This window comes from Xenopus tropicalis, chromosome 6 (genome assembly GCF_000004195.4).
Source record: "Xenopus tropicalis strain Nigerian chromosome 6, UCB_Xtro_10.0, whole genome shotgun sequence".
Classification (NCBI taxonomy): Eukaryota; Metazoa; Chordata; class Amphibia; order Anura; family Pipidae; genus Xenopus; species Xenopus tropicalis.
The window spans coordinates 26,389,358-26,410,140 of record NC_030682.2 but is presented as its reverse complement, the minus strand read 5'-3'; the positions used below and the strand labels follow the sequence as shown (position 1 = coordinate 26,410,140).

At 39.8% G+C, this 20,783-nt stretch overlaps 1 protein-coding gene across 5 annotated transcripts in view; it reads right to left on the bottom strand.

Moving 5' to 3' along the window:
* The window catches only part of c10orf67 (chromosome 10 open reading frame 67), a 69,640-nt gene that overhangs the window by 37,000 nt on the left and 11,857 nt on the right, over positions 1–20,783 (bottom strand). For all 5 annotated transcript variants that reach the window (XR_001924728.2, XM_012965643.3, XM_018094779.2 and 2 more), the window contains exons 6-8: positions 12,697–12,844; positions 10,420–10,478; positions 9,060–9,125 (exon numbers count right to left, since the gene is read on the bottom strand). Coding sequence is in view for 4 of the 5 variants with exons in the window: in XM_012965643.3 (XP_012821097.2) it covers positions 9,060–9,125; positions 10,420–10,478; positions 12,697–12,844 (273 nt within the window). In the remaining variant the exon portion in view is untranslated. The remainder of the gene's footprint in view (positions 1–9,059; positions 9,126–10,419; positions 10,479–12,696; positions 12,845–20,783) is intronic.

Below are 20,783 nucleotides of genomic sequence, written 5' to 3'. Positions count from 1 at the left end.
TAGAAATAAATAGAATATGGGTGAGATTTTCTGTTGTGAGTTCTAATTCCACACTTTGAGAAATCTGCCCCTCTGTGTTAACAGTGAAGTGGACAGGTATGGGATCTTTAACCCAGAAACCAGTTTTCCAGAAAGTTCTGAATTAAGGCAGGGCCATCTCCCATAGACTCCATTTGAAACAAATAATTCAGATTTTTAAAAATCATTCCCTTTTTCTCTGTAATAATAAAACAGAGCATTCTGGATAACAGGTCCTATACCTGTATCTTTAGCTTTGTAAATCTACAGCTATACTCTTAGGGACAACAACTTTTAATAGCTGCCAAAGCTCTTAAGTGTTAGACATCCCTTTAGAAGAACTATTCAGCTTCATAAAATACAGTATAGAGAATATTAAAAGAAATGAAAAAGGAACAGTAGGGCACATTAGTCTAACCTGCTGCAGTGAGCAATGTGCAATATCAAATCACCATGTTTTAACCACAAAGCACTGGTCAGAAGGTGATGGTAACTCCAGGGTTCACACAGCGCCATGCGTCAATAGACAAATTTGGAACAGAAGTATAGACATTTTGGTTTTCTATGCATTCAGATGCTATCCGAAAATACTTTCTAGGAAGTATATATGTATAATGTACAGCCCCAGGATTTGTGGCAAAGCCACAAAGGCCCGGGCCTAGGGCGGCACAAACACAGGGGCGGTGTGCCGCCCCGCCGCAGGCAAATGTTTACATTTTGCTCCCATACGGAGCAATGGGGACATCTCCCCACAGCTGCATATGGGAGTTTTAAGTTTGGCGCTTGCGCATGCCCTCAACCTGCAGCTTTATACATATATATATATGCTCACAGAACCCCTCGGTGACTTATAATATCCTTATATTGAAGTGGTTGTAAACCCATTAATGTTATTTTGGCTAAAGAAAGAAAATGTAATTCTATGCAACTGTCCAATATCCATTAACATTTGAAATGGTTTTAAAGGTATTTGTAAATGTAATTGCAACTGGGAGCAGTGTGTGCATCTGAGTTTTGTCATGAGTTTAAGTCTAAAAGAGTCTTGGCTAAAAGAGACATGGAAATGATGCTCCCAATTGTACTAACATTTATAAATAATATTAAACCCATGGAAAATTTTAATTTATGCATAGTGTTTGTATGTATTGTATGCCTTTCCACCGGTGATTCGCTATATTGCTGGTGGAAAGACATTTTGGGGAGGTTAGGCACCCACAGTAGCTGAGATTAACTGCAGGCCACTAATCTCCCTGTAGGCTGGCACAACATATAACACGCTAACATATTTGCTTTCTGTTCTTTATTAAATTTATTTTTCTGGGTTTTTTTTTAAAAGTGGAACTTTATGGCCATTACCTTAAGTATGTGTGTAGGCAATGCATTGGACTGGAGTTTTATAGGTGTCCCAGGATTTCCCTTTTGAATTCTGGTAACCTAATTGTTGCTGAGAATTTTATTTTCTTTCATTGGGCAAAAATATTATTTAGGTGTTTCTAACTCCTTAAAACATCAAGGGTATATTGTCCCTTATATACAGACAACATACAGTTCATAAAGATCACTAATTTGCATTAGATGAGCCAGAAACTGGTGCAGCGCAGACCACACACCTAGGAAACAGGTTATTCAGTTTAGTCACCTGTATCTGAACTGCATCACCACTGGCCTACGTGTGAATTAGTGCAATGAATAATCCCAATCAAATTAGTCCCCTAAAACATGACCCCCATTAGCAAGTGTACAGATTCCTTGGTCAACCAGAAACAGAATAGTGATGCAATAGTAATCAGGCTGGTCTGTTGGATCATTGGACCAATCAGAATCAACTTACTGTGATAAGTTATAACTGGAACTTGTCTAGTTAATAGGGCTAATTTACATCCACAAGTGCAGTTGTGGTCACCACAATTTCCCTGCAGTCAGTTGCCCATTTAACCATTTTCATTAAAAGTACTTGTGTCAAAATGCACTCCCTGTCCCTGTCTATTCCCTATAGGCTGCTCAGTCCTTCTTGTCTTCCGTTATGAATCAAGCACTGCTGTGACTATTGATGCAGGGGAACCCCAGAACTACCCCCACCTCTTGACCAGGCGGTAGCTCCAGGGTTTCCCCAAACACCGGAAATGACGCCAGCCAGACTTTTGTGGTATTGCATCTGATTTGCGATTAAATGTGCATACGCTTGCATTAATTTCTGTGAAACTGATGCAACTATGGCAGAAGCAACGCAATTGTGCCAAGCGCATGTCTTTTGTGTCCAAAATGTTGCTGGAATTCTGGGCTTCAGTAATCACGAAGGAAACTCTATGTGAATTCCTTAACTCATGGGGGTTTCCTTCATGATTGTTATGGGCAAAACTACCTCGTTAGTTGAGGCTTTTTCCCCCGAAGGGGTTTTCTCAAATTATAAAAAGTTCAGCACCTAAAAGCTAAACTTATGCAGGGTTTTCTTTATGAATGCTTGAATGGAAGGCTTGAACAATTCTAAATCTGGCGCTTATTGTACTGAGATCCAAATGACAAATCTCCCCTTTTCTGGAGAACCTCAGGTCCCAAGCATTCTGGATAACAGGTCCCATACCTATACTCATGTGAATCATACATTACAGGTATGGGATCCCTTATCTGGAAACCCATTATCCAGAAAGCTCCAAATTACAGAAAGGCCATGTCCCATAGATTCCATTATAAGCAAAAAATTTTTAAAAATGATTTCCTTTTTCTCTGTAATAATAAAACAGTACCTGTACTTGATCCCAACTAACATATAATTACCCCTTATTGGGGGCAGAACAGCCCTATTGGGTTTATTTAATGGTTAAATGATTCCCTTTTCTCTGTAATAATAAAACAGTACCTGTACTTGATCCCAACTAAGATATAATTACCCCTTATTGGGGGCAGAACAGCCCTATTGGGTTTATTTCATGGTTAAATGATTCCCTTTTCTCTGTAATAATAAAACAGTACCTGTACTTGATCCTAACTAAGATATAATTAATCCTTATTGGAGCTAAAACGAGCCTATTGGGGTTATTTAATATTTTAATGATTTTAGCAGACTTAAATCTTAAGTGGAGATCCAAATTACGGAAAGATCCTTTATCTGGAAAACCCCAGGTCCTGAGCATTCTGTATAACAAGTCCCATACCTGTAGTATGTTACCAGTCTATTTCCATTATTCATGTTAATATATATAACCATATATATGCTTAATAAAGCAGTGTCCCTAAATCATTGCTGAAAAGAAATAACACATATCCCAAACAATAAACAAACTGACATATTAACCTGAAACAGAAACATGTGGCAACCTTAACAGCCTACAGTGAATCCCAGCCTCATCAAGCTGCTGTATGCAAATACATTTACAAGAAACTGCTCATGGTGCTAATAAGATGATCTATTTCCCTTCCCCCCCTATCTGTAGCTTCGGATAAAAAAGCGTTACCCAAATCCAAAAATCAATGTATTAGTTATCCTTATTGAGCCCTTGCAACTTAATCCAAAGGGCTTTTAAAAAAAAGTTAAAAAAAAAAAAATCACAAAAATGAATTAAAAGGCAATTAAAATATAAATCCTAAAATTCTAAAACATTTTTTTCTGTGTCTGGGTTGCTTCTATGCCTTAAAATAATGAAAAATATACAATCAAGTGATAAGAAATGGGAACTGACTAGCAATTTTGAGCCAGACATTTATCAAAATGTAGCCGGAGCAATGTGACAATTTGTGATTTGTCTCGTCCCCAAGCATGAAATTATGTCATCAGTGGACAATATGGAATTCCAGCAAATTGCATTCATTAAACAACTTCTGCTCTGCAGCAGGTGCCGAAGGAAGGTTAAGGACGCAGCAATGTTGATTGATATTGTGCCTGAGAGTGGCCATTTCGGCAACCTACTCTGGGGAAGCCTATAAACATCATATGCTAAGTCATCATTAGGAATATATTTTGTGATTGCAGAAGAAATCCTAAAGTGCCAGAATCAGTTATTTTACATATATATATATATATACTTAATGAAGGGAGCGAGGCTACTAAATGTTGCACTTTAATGCATACGGCTTTAACATCTACAGATAGAGAAAAGGCGGAGGAGTCCGGTCATGGCACTGGGTGCCTTTAGCAAGTGATATGATGCCACAAGAATAGTCACAAGTACAACAGTGTCTATGAAAACAGACGTCCGACCAACCCCTAAAGGTTTGGGCTTTGATCTTTGAGGCTGAAAATAGCTCTTCATTGATTGCAATGTATGCATAATGCTACAATAGAAGCCGTGGGATTTCCTCCGTTTTGCCTAAAAAGCTCTGCTGGAAATAAACTGGGGCTGCTCAGGCTCTTTAGGGATGCAGCAATAACTGTGAAAACATTGTTATTATCGGCATTTAGCTCAGACTCCCCGCAATTGACACAGTGCCCTATGAATGGTGCATTAACTATCAGAAAAATGTCCAAAATTTCTCTGACATTAAATAAATATGTTTATTTCCTACAATATGTATTTTTTAAATAAAATTTGTGTGTAATTTATACCTTGTATGAATTTATTCAAACGTTTTACATGCAGTAATTACTTCTTTTCTGAAGATGGTATGTGTTTATAGACCAGGCTCCAAAGCTGATGCTCAACTTACACTCTCATTGGCCAGTACCTATCCACATATATGGACCATGCACTCAAATTGGTCATGTCTGTGAGTTGGTTTAATTTGCCCTAAAAATCTTAAAACTGTGTAAACCCAAGTGGGTAGGAAGAATTATTAATTCTCTAATATGAGTTTAAGTCTCCATGGTTGACTTTTTTGCATTTTTATATTCATGATGAATTTAAAAAAAAAATTGAGTTCAGGCAACATTAAATAAAAAAAAAAAATGGAGATCTTGTTTTTTGCTGTGATTTTATCAAACCACAAGCTCCAGTTTTAATAAATGTGGCCATGGTGACAAAGCCCAGGATACTGAACGCATGAAGGCATGTCCGACCACATTTTAATGCATTAACTGTTCAGCCATTATTATTATGTATTTATATAGCCCTATGTTTAGCTATTAATGTCACTTCTTGTCCCAGTGGAGTTTATAATATTATTATCATGAACCACACAAATACACACAGGGTCAAGTCAAACAGGTGGCAATGTGCCTCTAGATTTTTGATAGGGACGAAAGGAAGAATTCATATGTATGTATCCTCTCTTAGCTCTTTAATCCTCTCATTATCCCTGAGCTAATGGCATCTCAGAGGGGCAGGGAAGAACTCATTATACAGAACTCCCTCCTTACAAGGCTCTTCTTCCACACGGACTCTTCAAATGGAAAATGGCAAAAATAGTGCATGCTGCTAACTAAAAGCAGAGTATATTGCAAAGGAAATATATGTCCTATATGATAAGCAGAAAGCCAAGTATGATTCAGCCAACAGAGGCAAAAGGGTAATTAGGAATCTATAATTGTATCAATAAATGCAATGAATTGAATAAGAAATAATGTGGACTTACATCTAAAGAGGGCTCGAAATTTATCAAGGCTCTAAGTATTAGTTAACCAGCTTTGATTATTCAGATTTTTTCTTTGTCTTTTTAACAAATTTAATTTTACCCCCAAAATAGATGTGAAACATCAATTTTACAAGCATTCCACTTTGGCGTATAGCTACATCTAATTCTCCACTTCCAAGCAGGAATAAACCATTTAAAATAAAAAAAAAAGAACTAAAGCCCATAATAAGCACTGCCTGCAGTGACTGGTCCATATGTACTGTGCTGTGGAGATACTGATGCCCTATGCCAGGGGTGCCCAGACTTTTTCCCCCGGCGATCTACCTTTGACTCCTCCCCGCATATGTATGTGACGCAGCATACGTACGCATACCCAATAAACGTGCCGCACTTCCGCATCCCCCCACTTAGACGTGGTCCACCAGATTCTCTAATTCTTTGGACTTGGTGCCATGTCAATGTAAATCACCCGTGGGATGGCATACGCTGCGCAGTGAGGAAACTTCGGCAATTTCAGTGCTGCGTATGCCATCCCACCGTCGGTTTACATTCTAGCCGGTGAGACGGCATCTCAGGGAGATTAGTTGCCCGCGACAAGGGAGATTTCTCACGCGGCGACTAATCTCCCTGTCTGCCATGGCCCTAAAGGGGCCAATTTTTTAAATTACTGATCAATTTTAGCCCAGAGTGAAACCAGCACCATATATTACTAATTATTGCCTACACGATTAGGGCTCTGGCACACGGGGGAGATTAGTCGCCCGCGATTAACTCCCTGTTCGCGGGCGACTAATCTCCCCGAGTTGCCTACCCCTGCCATCCCACCGGCGAACATGTAAGTCGCCGGCGGGATGGCAGACGCGGCGGCGCGATTTCGCGCAAATTGCCGAAAAAGACACGCGAGTCTTTTTTGGCGATTTCCGGAACAGGGAGTTTTATCGCGGGCGACTAATCTCCCCCGTGTGCCAGAGCCCTTAGAGGGGTTTTCACTAATATGTCCCCTCTTAAACTGCAGTCAACATTTATTAGATAAGCTCACATGCATACATATGCCAATCACAGAAGCTTATGATTATTACAGGATTTATTGCCCTTCTAAAGCCAGTGAAGATTCCAATTACACCCCTAGATAAACACTGATAATGATTACAAAGCATGCAAACAATAGCTTTAATCCAATGTTAAGCAGCTAAGGTGCTAGCAGATGATGAGCCATGGATAGTTTCCCCTGTTAGTTTCCTTTTCTGGCATTGGATTGGATAATGAAAGTAATTTCCTCGAATGGCTAACATTTACTATAAAAATCCGAAAGGAAAGGAAAAGTCTGGGCGACAAAAAGATGAAAAAAACTTGAAATTTTCGAGTTGTAGCTCCGAAATCTCAAAGTTTTTGAATTATTTGAGGTCACTGACCCCGGGCAGCAAAAAAATGACTGCTCTATGAGCTGACAATTTTATTATTTTTGTTACTTTTTATTACTTATCTTTCTCTTCAGTCCCTCTCCTTTTCATAGTCCAGTCTTTCATTTAACCCACTTCCTGGCTGCTAAGCTAAACAAAACCCTAGCAACAAGATAGCTGCAGAAAATCCAAACTTAAGAGCTGCTTAACAAAAAGCTAAATATAGGCTGAGAGTACCTTATATTTTAATAAGTTTAAATGAAAAGCAATTTACTTTGCATCAAATATTTTTATATTACTGTACTAATTAGACTAATAAGAACAAAATGTACTCAGCATAACATTGCAAAATGATTCATTTTTATTTAACTGGACAATTATGAATTTACCCTAATGCAGGATGGGCAACACAAGAGTTTCGATATTTCAGAATTTAGAATTAGCTGAACATGCCAAAGGACCTTTCTTTATTAAACTCAGCACAATGCGACCAAGCTGTTGACGTTTAGCTCTTTGCCCTCACCAGTTCGCTTTATAGAAAGTTCCCATTGTAATCCTGAAGTATCGTTTTTCATGTATTTCTATAACAGTGAGTGCAACAATGCAGGATGCTGAGTCTGACAAAATGAAATGAGTAAAGTCGCCCCGAATTGGCACAGAGTTTGACAAGCTGCGAAAAAGTGGCTCTTTACATATCTAAAGACATAGGCAGTGTTATGCTGAAGGTTTTCTTCATTCAACGGTGTCATATTCTTTTGCTGCTGCAGATGAACGTTGAACACAAGCTGTGGCCACTCTTACTATAACAAAAGCATCTGTGCTGATACAATACTACTGCGCAAGCTAAACGGATCATGAAGAGCGGACCGGGGGGTAGGAAATCTGACTTTTTTTTTTATCAAAGAAAGAAAAATGGATGCATTCATGTACTGCAGATTCCTCAATCTACACACAGTCTACACACAGTGAAAAAACAACATATTTTCTGCTTAAGGGGGTGGTTATAGAAAGGCCAAATCTAAGCAACTTTTCAGCTGGCCTTCTTTATTTTTATCGTTTTTGAACAATTTGCCTTCTTCTTCTAACTCTTTGCAGCTTCCAAATGGAGGTCCTCTGACCTCAGCAGCCAAAAACAGCGATTGCTCTGTGAGGCTACAATTTTTGTCCTATTTATTCAGTAAATGACTGAAGGCATGAAGGTGATCAGGCATTTTTAGCCAGCATACTTCAGCTATACTAAGGGGCAGATTTACATTTAAAATGTGAGTTTAGAGCTTAATACATAAAAACTTGCTCATGTTCTATTCATTTGGGATTTTTAGAAGAGTATTTTTTTAATGAGTGAAAGTTAGAACTCACCATTTGATAAATACACTCATAAAAATGCCATAGAAATGAATACAAAGTGGGTGAGTTTTTATGTTTTTTTATGTTTGTATTAAGCTCTCAACTCACATTTTGATAAATCTGCCTCATAGTATAGCTGAAGTATGTGGCTAAAAATGCCTGACCCCTTTCATGCCTTCAGTCATTTATTTGAATAGATGTGAAAACACTGACCTGTTGCCGGTTCCGTCCATGTAATGACAAGAGGAACAGGAGACGACGGCCATGCCTTAGGCTTATGACACAATTTATATAATGAAAAGTCTATGGGGTAACCTGGACTTTAAAGGGCTTGTTCGCCTTTGAGTTCACTTTTAGTTACATTAGCCTAGGACATAAGGCTAAAGGTGGCCATACACGCACCGATAATATCGTACGAAACCTCGTTTCGTACGATATTCGGTGCGTGTATGGTATGTCGGCGAGTCGACTGATATCGCAGGAACCTGCTGATATCGGCCGACTCGCTGATCGGACCAGTTGGAAAATTTTGATCGGGCGCCATAGAAGGCGCCTGATCAAAATCTCCCTTTAGAGCTGAATCGGCAGAAGGAGGTAGAAATCCTATTGTTTCTACCTCCTTACCTGCCGATTCAGCCCTGAATGGTGTGTGGCAGAGTAACAGCAGAGACTTGGTTAGAGATAAGGCATTTTTGGCACATCACAATACACATTTATAAACATTTCTATCACAGAAATAAACAGAAAGTCAGAAAAGGAACCAGTTGACATTTTAGGACTCTATCTTACCAGTTTTGCTGCGGTTGCTTTCTCATTTTCAAGATCAATTTTTAGTTTCTCTTGAGCAGAAGACAACTAGAATTGCACAAAAAACATATTTAAGAAGAGAATCAAGAAGACACATTTTTGAATTTTATCTCAAGTAACCTTCTAGGGATGCCATAGACAGTCACTATTTAGTGGGCTTGTGGGGGGCTGTTTGGGTCTCAGTCTCAGTATACTTCCCTCCTCCAATACTCAAAACTCATGCAGCATGATGCACAGGTTTCAAGTGGAGGTGTAAAGACTACACTACGCCACATGCTTGTCCTTATGCATAAAGCAAGAACAGAATATCCGCAGAGGTCAGAATCCCTTTAATTACCTGTTTTTTTTAATACAGGGCTCATTGCAGTTCTCTACAGGCAACTTTCTCAACTTTGCCCTATCAAGAGCAGCCTTAATAACTTACCTGCATAAACAGTAAGGGGACTTTAGGTGGCCATACAAGAGCTAATTATAGCTGCCGATATCGGTCCCAGGGCCAAACAACCAAATTAGCCAGATATCACCCACCCGTAGGTGGGGATATCGGAAGAAGATTTGCTCGCTTGGTGATCTTGCCAAGCGAGCGGATCTTAGCATGTATGGCCACCTTTAGGGTTATGCCAGCTCTGGATATTTCATTCCCTTAAAAAATAAGTAACACGGTTAGATTCAAAGATTGCTTTGAAGGTTAGTGACCATTGATTGGAGTTTACTCTGATAGCTGTAGCCGCAAGAATACCCTGAGCGCAGTTGCAAAGAGGAGGTACAATCAATGAAGCGTCTAAACCTCAAAAGGTGCTGATCCAGGATCAAAATCCAGAATCAAAATCTTTTGTCCCTAAGACCAACTTTTCAGTCTTAAAGGTAAAAAATTCAAGTTAATTAGGAATTTTGAAATAAAAAATTAGAAGCTCTGAATTCTTCCAAATTGGTATAAAAATCTTGTGACAATCTGACCACTAAAGATCACTGTTCCACTGCAGTCTTTAGGGCATGATAGTATGACTGCTCCCACTTATATGAGGAAACAAAAACATATAGCTAAATAATGCTGATTTGGTCAAAAATTAAAAGTGATTAATTTAACGAACTTCATTTAATTCCTAACATAAGTTGTTGAATTTCTGTTCCGCTACCACAAACCTAAATTCACTAGATTTCCAAGAGCACATCTCACTTTGTCATCTTTTCATCTCTTTCAAATAAGCCATCAATCTGGACATACAAAAGTTTTGCTCATCCCCCCTTTTTAAGGAATATTTAGATGCAGATTGAGATATTGCTACAGGCTGCCTATTAACACACTCAGAAAAAAGCCATCACTAAATGTCAAAAGTCACACCTTTTCAATGGTCTGTTGGTCTTTCTCCATTTTCTGTTTCATGGAACCCACGTCCAGATCTGTAACAAAGGAGAAGGCAAAGCGTGAAATCCCATTACTCTGATAAAGCATTCATGTTGTGCAATTTAGTGCACTTTGTTAGCCCCGGCCATTGCACAGTGGTCCAAGAGTCCTAGCATCACTGTGACCCTTGTAGCTATCCTTGACATTCAGGGTCCTTTGCCTGCTGTTAAGCAGGCTGGTCAAATAGAACGTAAGAAGTAAGTTCAAGAGCCAAGTGTGGCTTAAAGCCTTCACTTCTTTTGATCAACACCAGTAGTGGACATCCATGCTGTTAGTCAAAGCAAATACAAACTGCTTTAGCAGGTGGTTCTCCTCAGCATGTAAAGAAAAGATGGCTTGTTAAGTTACAGAGGAAGCATATGTGCTAAATATGGTTAAAACCACATACCCTACAATGAAAGAAATAGAATATATTTATATACGTATACATACATTGTGAAAAACTATTTGTCACATTAATTGGTTTGGGAAAATGCAATATTAGAGAAAGGGAACCACAGTAAAAACCTAACACAGTTTTTACATCATCACTGCATTTATTTAAGTTAAATTAAGTTAAAATGAATAACCCTGTAGTAGCAATAACTGCAACCAAACACTTTGCAGAATTACTTTTATTGGGTTCAAGCTAGGGTATTGACTTTCACATTTTGGATTAAACCAATAATGCTTATAGACAGATTTTCCCACCAAAACCTGCTCCAATACAGCAGCAAGAAGCGAGTGCAAGTGGATTGGCTGTGATAAAGACACGTGTGACTGTGAGCAATCAGCTGAATTTTATAGTAATCTGAATTTGGTCTGTTAAGGTTGCCATACATGGGGCCAATAAAAGCTGCTGATGTTGCTTATTGGCCTGTGTATGGGGCCCTTAGACGGACCTACCCAACCAAATTCTCCAGATGTTAAACGGGCAGGTTTAAAAATCCTGTTGGGGCGAGGGGCGAATTGGAGCATGATGTGTTCCTCTTCCCAATGGCCTACATCCTGTCAATGTAATACGATTGCTTGGCTCTTGGGCCAAATGACTAGATTAATAAAACATCCCCTAGCCCAAGGTGGGCATGTTGGTTAAAGATCTGCTTATTTGGCGAGGCTTGCAAACCCTTGGTTGACTGGGTACTGGATAATTGTGTTTCTGAATAAATGCAGCAATAAACACAGTGCTATGTATTTATTTAGGTTCCCTTTGTCTAATATTACATTTTGTTTACAGATCAGAAGCAATTAAGTGTGGCAAATATGGAATAAATACCTTTTCATATCACAGTAATAACATTAAAGGGACAGTATACATCAAAAAACATCTTTGCTAAAAATTAGCACATTAAATGGGACTCATGCCCCCTGTGCCCCTGGTGAGTAATTGTTCCAATGCTTACTGGATGAATCGCATGTCCAGAGTGGGGTAGGGGGCCCACTTGCACATCCTGCACCCTGGCCCAGGCAGGGCTGGTTATGCTAGTGATAGGACGTGTATTGAAGTTACATTCTGTCTATTATTTTAATGAAAAAAAACATATTTTCCTATTTTTTTTGTCATTATAGAGCAATAATTTGAAAGTTGAGCTATGCTCACTTAACTCACCTCCCCCTTCCTTTATATATAGGGCAATTTGTTTAGAGCTTCCTATCTACCTTCGAACAAGCAAACCTCTCCCTTATCTAAGCAGCAGCCTATAAACAGCTTATTATCAGAGGCTTCTCATGGACTGGTAATTAGTTTTATCACCTCCTTTGGTCCATCAGCCAATGATCTGATCATAAAATGGTTCTATGCAAGCACAGTCGAAATGACTGCAATAATGGTGCTGTCCTTGCCCAAATGGGAATATCCAACTTGCCAGATAGATTATTGTCCAGTTTGTGTTTTAAACTAGGTTTAAAAAAAAATCCCACAGCAATGAAAATAAAGTGGGTGAGTTTTTTTGTGGTGAGCTCTAATGTGCCCCATAATGTTGGTCCATATATATCCAGCTTAATTGTCTTATTAAACTATGTCTATAATTATGGAACAGAATGGGCAAAAGATATGTAAACACAGAAAAATAAGACTAAAGATCAGACTTTAAGTAAAAAGTTCTACAAGCACATTTGTTTGGTTTTTTTATACAACTAGTCCTTTAAGATTTATTAAAAAAAAACAACAAATGTTTAAATTATAAGAAGAATGAGGGAAACACCTGCTGTTATGTAGCAGGACTGCCGGGTTACCTAGCAAGCGAATCTGCTTCTCCTTCTGTCTGAGAACATCTTCCAGCTTCTGAGCATTTTCATACAGCTCATCAATTTTCCCTTTCATTTCTTTATTTTCTTCTTCCAGTCGCTTTTTTTCTGGGTCATCTTCTGCTTCGAAAATGATCTGAAATTATTAAGGAGCCTTTTATTTTAAGGAGAGAAAAAAAGAAGAACAAAAGGCCGGAGCATGCTGTTGTGAGACAATAATGATACAGCACGGCCTTCATATGATTTCCTGCATTCTGCTGCATATTTAAAATATGAATAGGGAAAAAAGGAAGGAGGCTAAATAGACCCTTGCTGGAAGAAAGACGGCAGTACATTACGTACAAAGACCAAAACACATGGGGACATTTTTATTGACAGGAATAATGCCTATCATACTGTTTGTGTGCCCCCATCATTCAGGTCAATTTATTATGGAAGCTGTGTCCAGAAAGGCAGCTGGGGCCTATCCACCCACATGTCCCCTCTGTGTGTTTAGGAAAGAGTTGTCCGTAACTAGGCAAAGCAGGGAGTTTGTGGACGGGAAGCGCGGGGGGGTTTGCAAAGTGCACAGCTAAGGAGGGGGGCTTGTTGCCTTTGTACCACTCCTCTGTGACAGTGCTGCCAGTGTCACGAGGTGCACATCACATGTCAAAGTGCTGAAGTTTTCAGCCTGGAAGCCGCATGGAGTCCATCAGGCCCTCTGATAGCGGCACAGTTGGTTTTTTACTAGGCTGCTGCTGCAGCCACCCGGAGGCCATTCATATTCTGAGCATTAACATGGCTTTGCATGCTTGTCACACATAGACTGTGCGGGCGTCTCATGCTATTGAGCTCTTTACTTGAGATCTCTTCGCAAACAGTGATTACCTTGTAAGACGGTTTTAGGATAAGGCTTCACAAAAGGCATTAAAGTTAGAATTTGGGTAAAGGAAGCTCATTTGCATCTTTATTATACGTGCCCTTCAGTTTGGAGCTTGCTGCTCCCATTCAGAGGCCTCTATTCTTCTCCAAATGTGCCTATTTCAGAGCTATTTATTAAGTCTTAAGGTACTAAGCTCTAAGACAGTTTACCCTAGGCTAACAAGTATGAATGTCTTAACCCACTTAAAGATCAACATCTCTTGGACAGAGTCGAAAGAAATAGCTTTAATGTCTTCTAAACAATAGGCAAATGTCACATTTAATTTAAATAGAAAGAAATACAAAAAAAAACAATGATCCCATTTTGTAATTTAATTAGGGCTATCACTGAGTAGACTACCTTCTCTTGTGAAAAGAAAAATATATCATTTTATACACATATCTGTATAAATAAATATATATAAATATAATATAATAATATAATATATATAAAAGACAGCACATCCCCAGAGGGTTCAGGATCCGCAACACCCCTACGATCGGTCGTAACAACGTTGATTTCTGCCAAATCCTCAACAAGTGTTCCATGGACTTAATTTTACTTGTCATTGAAGAGGTCAGTAGAAATTTAAAAATCATCAACACAGAAATCTCTGCCTTTGAAACAGCACATTTACATACTCTCACTAATGACAAAGACCACAAGTGGCTTGAAAAATTACAGAACCAGATTACTCAGTACACCACCGACTTACATAAGTTTAAAAAACAGAAGGTGACCACAGTATCTGCCGATTACCAGAATAGACGGGTATACCGTTGGTTGACCGGGGGGGAAACAGTGTCCCGTGGTAGGAGAATCCATACTGCCCTGAATCCACATACTGAAAGGATTGACTCCTCTCCCTATACCAATACATCATCTGACTCTGACACACCTGACAGGACACGGGTTTTCCATAGGGGAAGACAATCTCGGGCCCCCAATTATCCAACACCCCGTACAGATTCACCCCAATCTCATTTTTTAGGACCAGACTCTCGCCCCCCATCAGGGGGCGCCCCAATAAGAGGCGAGGCGGGCACCAACATCCGTTCCGCAAGAAATTTGCGGCCACGGAACAAGTAGTCTTTAATTTAAGTACTCATAATTTGACTGAATCAGAACAGTCTCTCCTTTCAAAAGGCTTGTCTTTTGTACCTACTTCTAGAACTAACACTCTGGATACAATGATTGATATCCATAGGTTTCAACGCAGCATGAAACTGCGAGACCATTTTCACACCACCTCCTCCTCTATTGATCCGACACGGTTCAAAGCCCCTAGTCAGTTTGAACCCCCCAACACTCCCAAATCAATTACAGCTTTCACTAGATTACTTATTGATGAGACCGAAAAACATATACATTCTAGACCCACATATCCCAATCTTACTAGTAGTGAAAGGGAAGCTATTACTTCCTTGTCCCAAAACCCCAATATCACGATTCGCCCTGCAGACAAGGGAGGCTCCGTGGTAATCCAAGATTACTCGGATTACAGACAGGAAATCTTACAACAGCTTGCAGATAAAACTATATACAAGAGACTTGATAGGGATCCTGGTCCTACCTTTAAAAAAACCATCGACAACTCACTGCGACTAGGTTTGGATGGAGGCTTCATTACCAACGATACCTTTAAGTTTCTAACCAAAGAATTCCCCAAATGTCCCATCTTTTACACTCTGCCAAAAATACACAAGAACTTAACTACACCACCAGGCCGTCCTATCGTGAGCGCATGTGATTCACTCCTACAACCACTATCCATCTATGTTGACTATTATCTACAGCCCATTGTACACAAAATGGATACTTATATCCGAGACACAGGGGACTTATTAGTGAAACTACAGGAACTTTACCCTTTGCCTAACAAACTGCTTCTGGCCACTATGGATGTCTCTTCACTATACACAGTCATTCCAATTACTGAAGGTGTGGCCGTTGTTCAAAAATTCCTACAGGATCACCCTAAAAAAGACAGACCACCTACAGAATTTTTGATAACCCTCCTTAACCACTGCTTGACATTGAACTACTTCAAATTTGAACTTGCATACTACCTACAGATCAGCGGCACCAGTATGGGCTCCAATGTCGCCCCCTCATTTGCAAATTTATTCATGTCTAATTTTGAAAATTCTCATATTTTTCCTAATTATGGTAAACACATCTTCAGTCTATTCCGCTATATCGACGACCTATTGATCCTCTGGTCTGGTTCGCAGGAACAGTTTTTGACCATGGTCCAAGAACTGAATGATCTCCCTACCACCATCAAGTTTACAGCACATGTAGACCCAGTGTCGGTTGCTTTTCTGGACCTAACAATCATACTGTCTGGTTCTACATTTATCACAACTACCTATAGGAAGGCCACGGACCGTAACACTTTATTACATCATTCCTCCTGTCACCCTCCGCACCTACTCAGAAGTATTCCATACTCACAAATGGTAAGAATGGTGCGTAACAATTCCGATCACACACTCCTACACCAGCAACTCGATGATCTAGTTCAACGCTTTCTACAAAGGGGCTATAACTTACGGGATCTCCTTCAAAGCAAAGAAAGAGCACTCCACTTGCCTCGTGCACAAACTTTGGACACGAATAACCATTCTAAACCAAAGAATCAGAATGAAAGATTGACATTCATTACAGCATTTGCCCCCGACATGAAGCCACTCACAGACTCCATACTATACCACTGGTCTGTAGTACAAAAAGATCGATCACTTCCCCCTATTTTCAGAACCCCCCCACGCATCGCGTATCGAAGAGGAAGAAGCCTACGTGATCTACTTGTTAAAACGGACCCTCTCCACAGTTATTCTACAGTGACACCTACCTCATGGTTACCATCAGCCCGACTTGGGTGCTACAGATGCCCCAACTGCACTACCTGCAGCTCACTCATCACTGGTCCGGCGTTTAATCACCCACATACTGGGAAGGCCATACAAATACAACACAGATTGACATGCACTTCAAAGTATGTTATATACTTTATCAAATGCCCCTGTGGCCTTATGTACATTGGTAAGACCATTACCTCCTTTAGAGACCGGATGGCAAATCATAGATCAGCGATACGTACAGCCCTAGCCACAGGAGTGGCTGATACCCCTGTGGCTGCACATTTTCTGACAAACAAACATTCACTGGCTAGTCTACGTACCATGCTTATTGACTTTGTTCCCCCCCGTCAGGGGTGGGGACCGTGAGAAACTACTCTTACGCACAGAACTAAAATGGATGCATAGACTTAATACCATTAATCCACATGGCCTGAATGAAATGGTCTCATACTCCCCGTTTTATTTGAACTAACATTGACTCTTATCTCGACGTACAGCCCTCCCAACATTTACTATTCTGTATGCTTTATTATCTCGCCTGTTAGCAACCTTCTGTATCATTTCCTCGGATTGCTACATTGTTGTGGGCATTTAACCTGACGTTTGGATACATTGTTATGGACCTTTAATCCGCCCTTTGGGAACTGTTTCAAATTCTTTGTGTTGCTTTATAAGTTGTCTCCCTGGTCTCTGATATTACTGGGCTTTATTTAACCCCTGTTTACAGCTCTTTAGCTATTTGAATATGTTTTCCAGTGGCTTCTCCATCCTGCTTTTAGCATATTGCTTTTAACTCACATGTCACTTTTCCCTTACCAGCTTGTACCTTACTGTACCGTTCATTGCACACTCATGTCTAGTACCTGTATATTGCCCTATATTCTGCGCATGTCACACTGCCTTGCTATGGACTTATGTACAGTGTATGGCGGTTCACCCTTTGCCGGGCACGAACACCAACACCCTACCAGTCCACTTGTTCCACATCCTTTTCTGCCCTCAATAAACGATAAAAATCGGTCATTGACCCCTTAAGCAGACCCTGCATTGGTCCCTGGATGGTATAAATATGTGCACTGTATTGACGTATTGGGTCCTACTAAATATCAAGGACTCCATGTTCATACGTGACACTAGCTATCCTGGCCGCAATCCGCTATTCCTTTGAACTATAACTTTGTTCTGCGCTGATTAGCGCAACTTGTAGGGATGTATACCGCTCTCGGGCCCTGTATCAATTACCGTGACGGATGTCACGTACTTCCCCGTATGATTGCCCGCTCTAAGACGCACGGATGAGCGCAACACATTCGGGCTACTGCTGCTCCTAGACGGTCCCGCCCGTATATAACAGGCGTCACCGTTATTCTAACAAGTGACAAGTTCTACTGGTGCATTCCTCATGCCGCGTATCTTACTCGGCACAACATCCCTCTAGGTACAAATGATGCGAGTTACAGTTCAGTACAAGTGTGTACAAGCTCCTTTTATTTCATTTCTTTTATTTCATTTATTATACACTTTCTGCCACACTGGGTGTCCCCTCTACCGTTTCACTCTCTATGTTTCTATTTTTATATTTGATTTTGTAACAGTTTTTGTTCGGTTCATTCATGTATCTTAATACACACCCCCAGTGGATGACGTCACACTGGTTTTTTGGCGCCATTGTTGGGTATATTTGGGGAATTTGTTTGTTTCACATCCACTTTGAGAAAGGCTGCTGTGCCAGCCGAAACGTTAGTCGTTTGCCAAATAAAATATTTTTTGTTTTCCTAAGTCCTGTGAGTGCGGATTTTATTTACTGTTCGTATCTCTGATGGTCTGCACCCAGGCACATGAAACCTTTTTTGATACGTGAGTGCCTGATCTCGAACTGTTTATATATATATATATATTTTGTTGATGTAGGAGATTTGGAGACCAAAGAAGTACAATGTTGCACTGGCCAAGGTGAGAGCTACATCAACCCTAACAAAAATGGTTTCTAGTTCCCCCTTAAAAGCTGTACTGATTTTCTGCCAGCACAGCTGAAATTCCATGATAAGTGCCCACCTCACAATCTACTGGGGTGGGGGACCCCCAGGTGGGAGCCCCAGACACCCCAGTCTGACCCCTGGGGCTGCAAATTTATTGACAGTTTTTTATCCTTCTTTCAAGAAGGCTGAGACAGTGCCACCACATGACAATTGAATTAAGATGCAACAAATTAATTTTCAATTACATATTTCTAGAGCACTGGTGCTGAAACTGGGGCTGCCCCCTACTTTGGTCTTTAAAGGAGAACTAAAGACATAGGGTAGAGATGTTGTATATTATGTGTTAGGCTTCTGTACCAGCCCAAGGCCCCCACTGCCCATTAGCAGGTTAGATATGTGCCAACCAAAGATGCCCCAGTAGCCCCCCATCTTCTTTTCTGCTGATTCCCTGCACATACTCTGTGCTGCTGGCACTTACCTGAGCTTAGGGGCCCACTCACAATATACTGTATATATAGCAAATACATGTCACTATGTAAGGCTAAATAATAATTAATACAAATAATTTCTACAGCTCTGAAACCAGTGCAATTAGCATCAGAATGTAATAATCAGCCCTGTAGCATTGGCTTATATGACAGACAAACCTCATTTTCTGCTTGCTAATTTGCAACAACCCCTATAGCTTAGCTTTTCAACAGCCCACTGAGCATGTGCAGTGTCACTGACACCCCTAACAAAATCCAAGATGTGGAGCTCCTGTGCACAACTTTGAAGGTCTGAATCATTACTGTTATAGAGATGCTGAACCTTTAGGCTGGAGCAGAAAGTTCAGTATATAAAATATGGCATTTGCAGTTTAGTTCTCCTTTAACTGCCAAAAATGGGAACAACTGGCAGAATAATTAATTTGTGTGGCCGAAGGCGCAGGCTGCAAATAGGGTCCTATGCTAACAGGAGCACTGGCCTCGAGTATCATGTAAGTGAATACAATCACTGGGGGTGCCTAACCTTTGGACAGGGCTGGCATGAACCCACTGATGCTGCTCTCTGCACTGAGCGCCGGGGATCAGTAAGTGACCCCTACTGAGTTACACAATCCAAACTGGACAACAATATTATGCTGTCAAATTACACTTTTCTGTGTAACATTTTTTTATTTGTAGGTGGAGATCTCCCTAAAGTGTAAGCCTGTGTTTCTGCTAGAGTGTATGCACAATATTGTCAGTACTGTACTTCCTTTTAGCAAGTCTAGGGTTTGACTGAGCTCAGTACTTCTTTTCATTCATCATTTTCTCATGTGTCCATTGTAATGCATATTCCTCTTATTTCCAACATATGCCTGTCAGTGTGCTAATGAGCAAAAAGGGATACGTGGGTGTCCATACAGAAAGCATACAGGTGCCAGCTATGTATTGGTGCCTCCATCTGTCACCTAAACAATATTTTTAAGAGAAAAAAAAAATGAAATAATTGCTAATAGTCACACTGAAAAAAAGTGCATGAAACCTAATCTCAAACTCTTCTGCCATCGTCTGCTATGAATAGGAATTACAGGCAATTAACTATTCTGCCTCCTGTTGCAATCAAGATGCTCATTAGCAAACATTTATATATGCATTATCTGGCCTATATACCGGTATATATATATATTTTTTTATTATTAAATTGCAACTTACCTGTTGCCAGGGAGAAAAAATGGTTCACCTTTAAGTTAACTTTCAGGGTGTTATAGAATGGTCAATTTTACGCAACTTTTCAGTTATTTGTTTTTCATAGTTTTTGAATTATGTTCCTTCTTCTTCTTACTCTTTGCAGCTTTCGAATGGGGGTCACTGACCCCTGAGCCAAAAAACGATTGCTCTGTGAGGCTACAGTTTTATTGTTATTGTTACTTTATATTACTTATATTTTTATTCAGGTCCTCTCCTATTTATATATCAGTCTTTCATTCAAACCACACCCTGGTTGCTAAGGTAATTTGGATCCTAGCAACCAGAAAGCTGCTGAACAAAAACTGAAATAATTAAAAAAACACTATAAATAATAAAAAATGAAGACCATTTTCATATTTATATGACTTTAGGTTCCACTGGATTGTATAAAAAAGTAAAATCTTAGAAAGAAAGTACCAATAATTATCTATTAAATTAATATACAAACGTATATAAACGTATCATTAGTGCCTTATTCTTACTTATAGCAAAAGAAAATTGAAATCCTTAAGCGACAGAAAATTGAAATCTGTTTATTATTTACCAACTATGAAATTAAAAAAAAGAAATTAAGGTTAAGTAACCTATTGCGCCATCATCTGCTCTAAGCGGG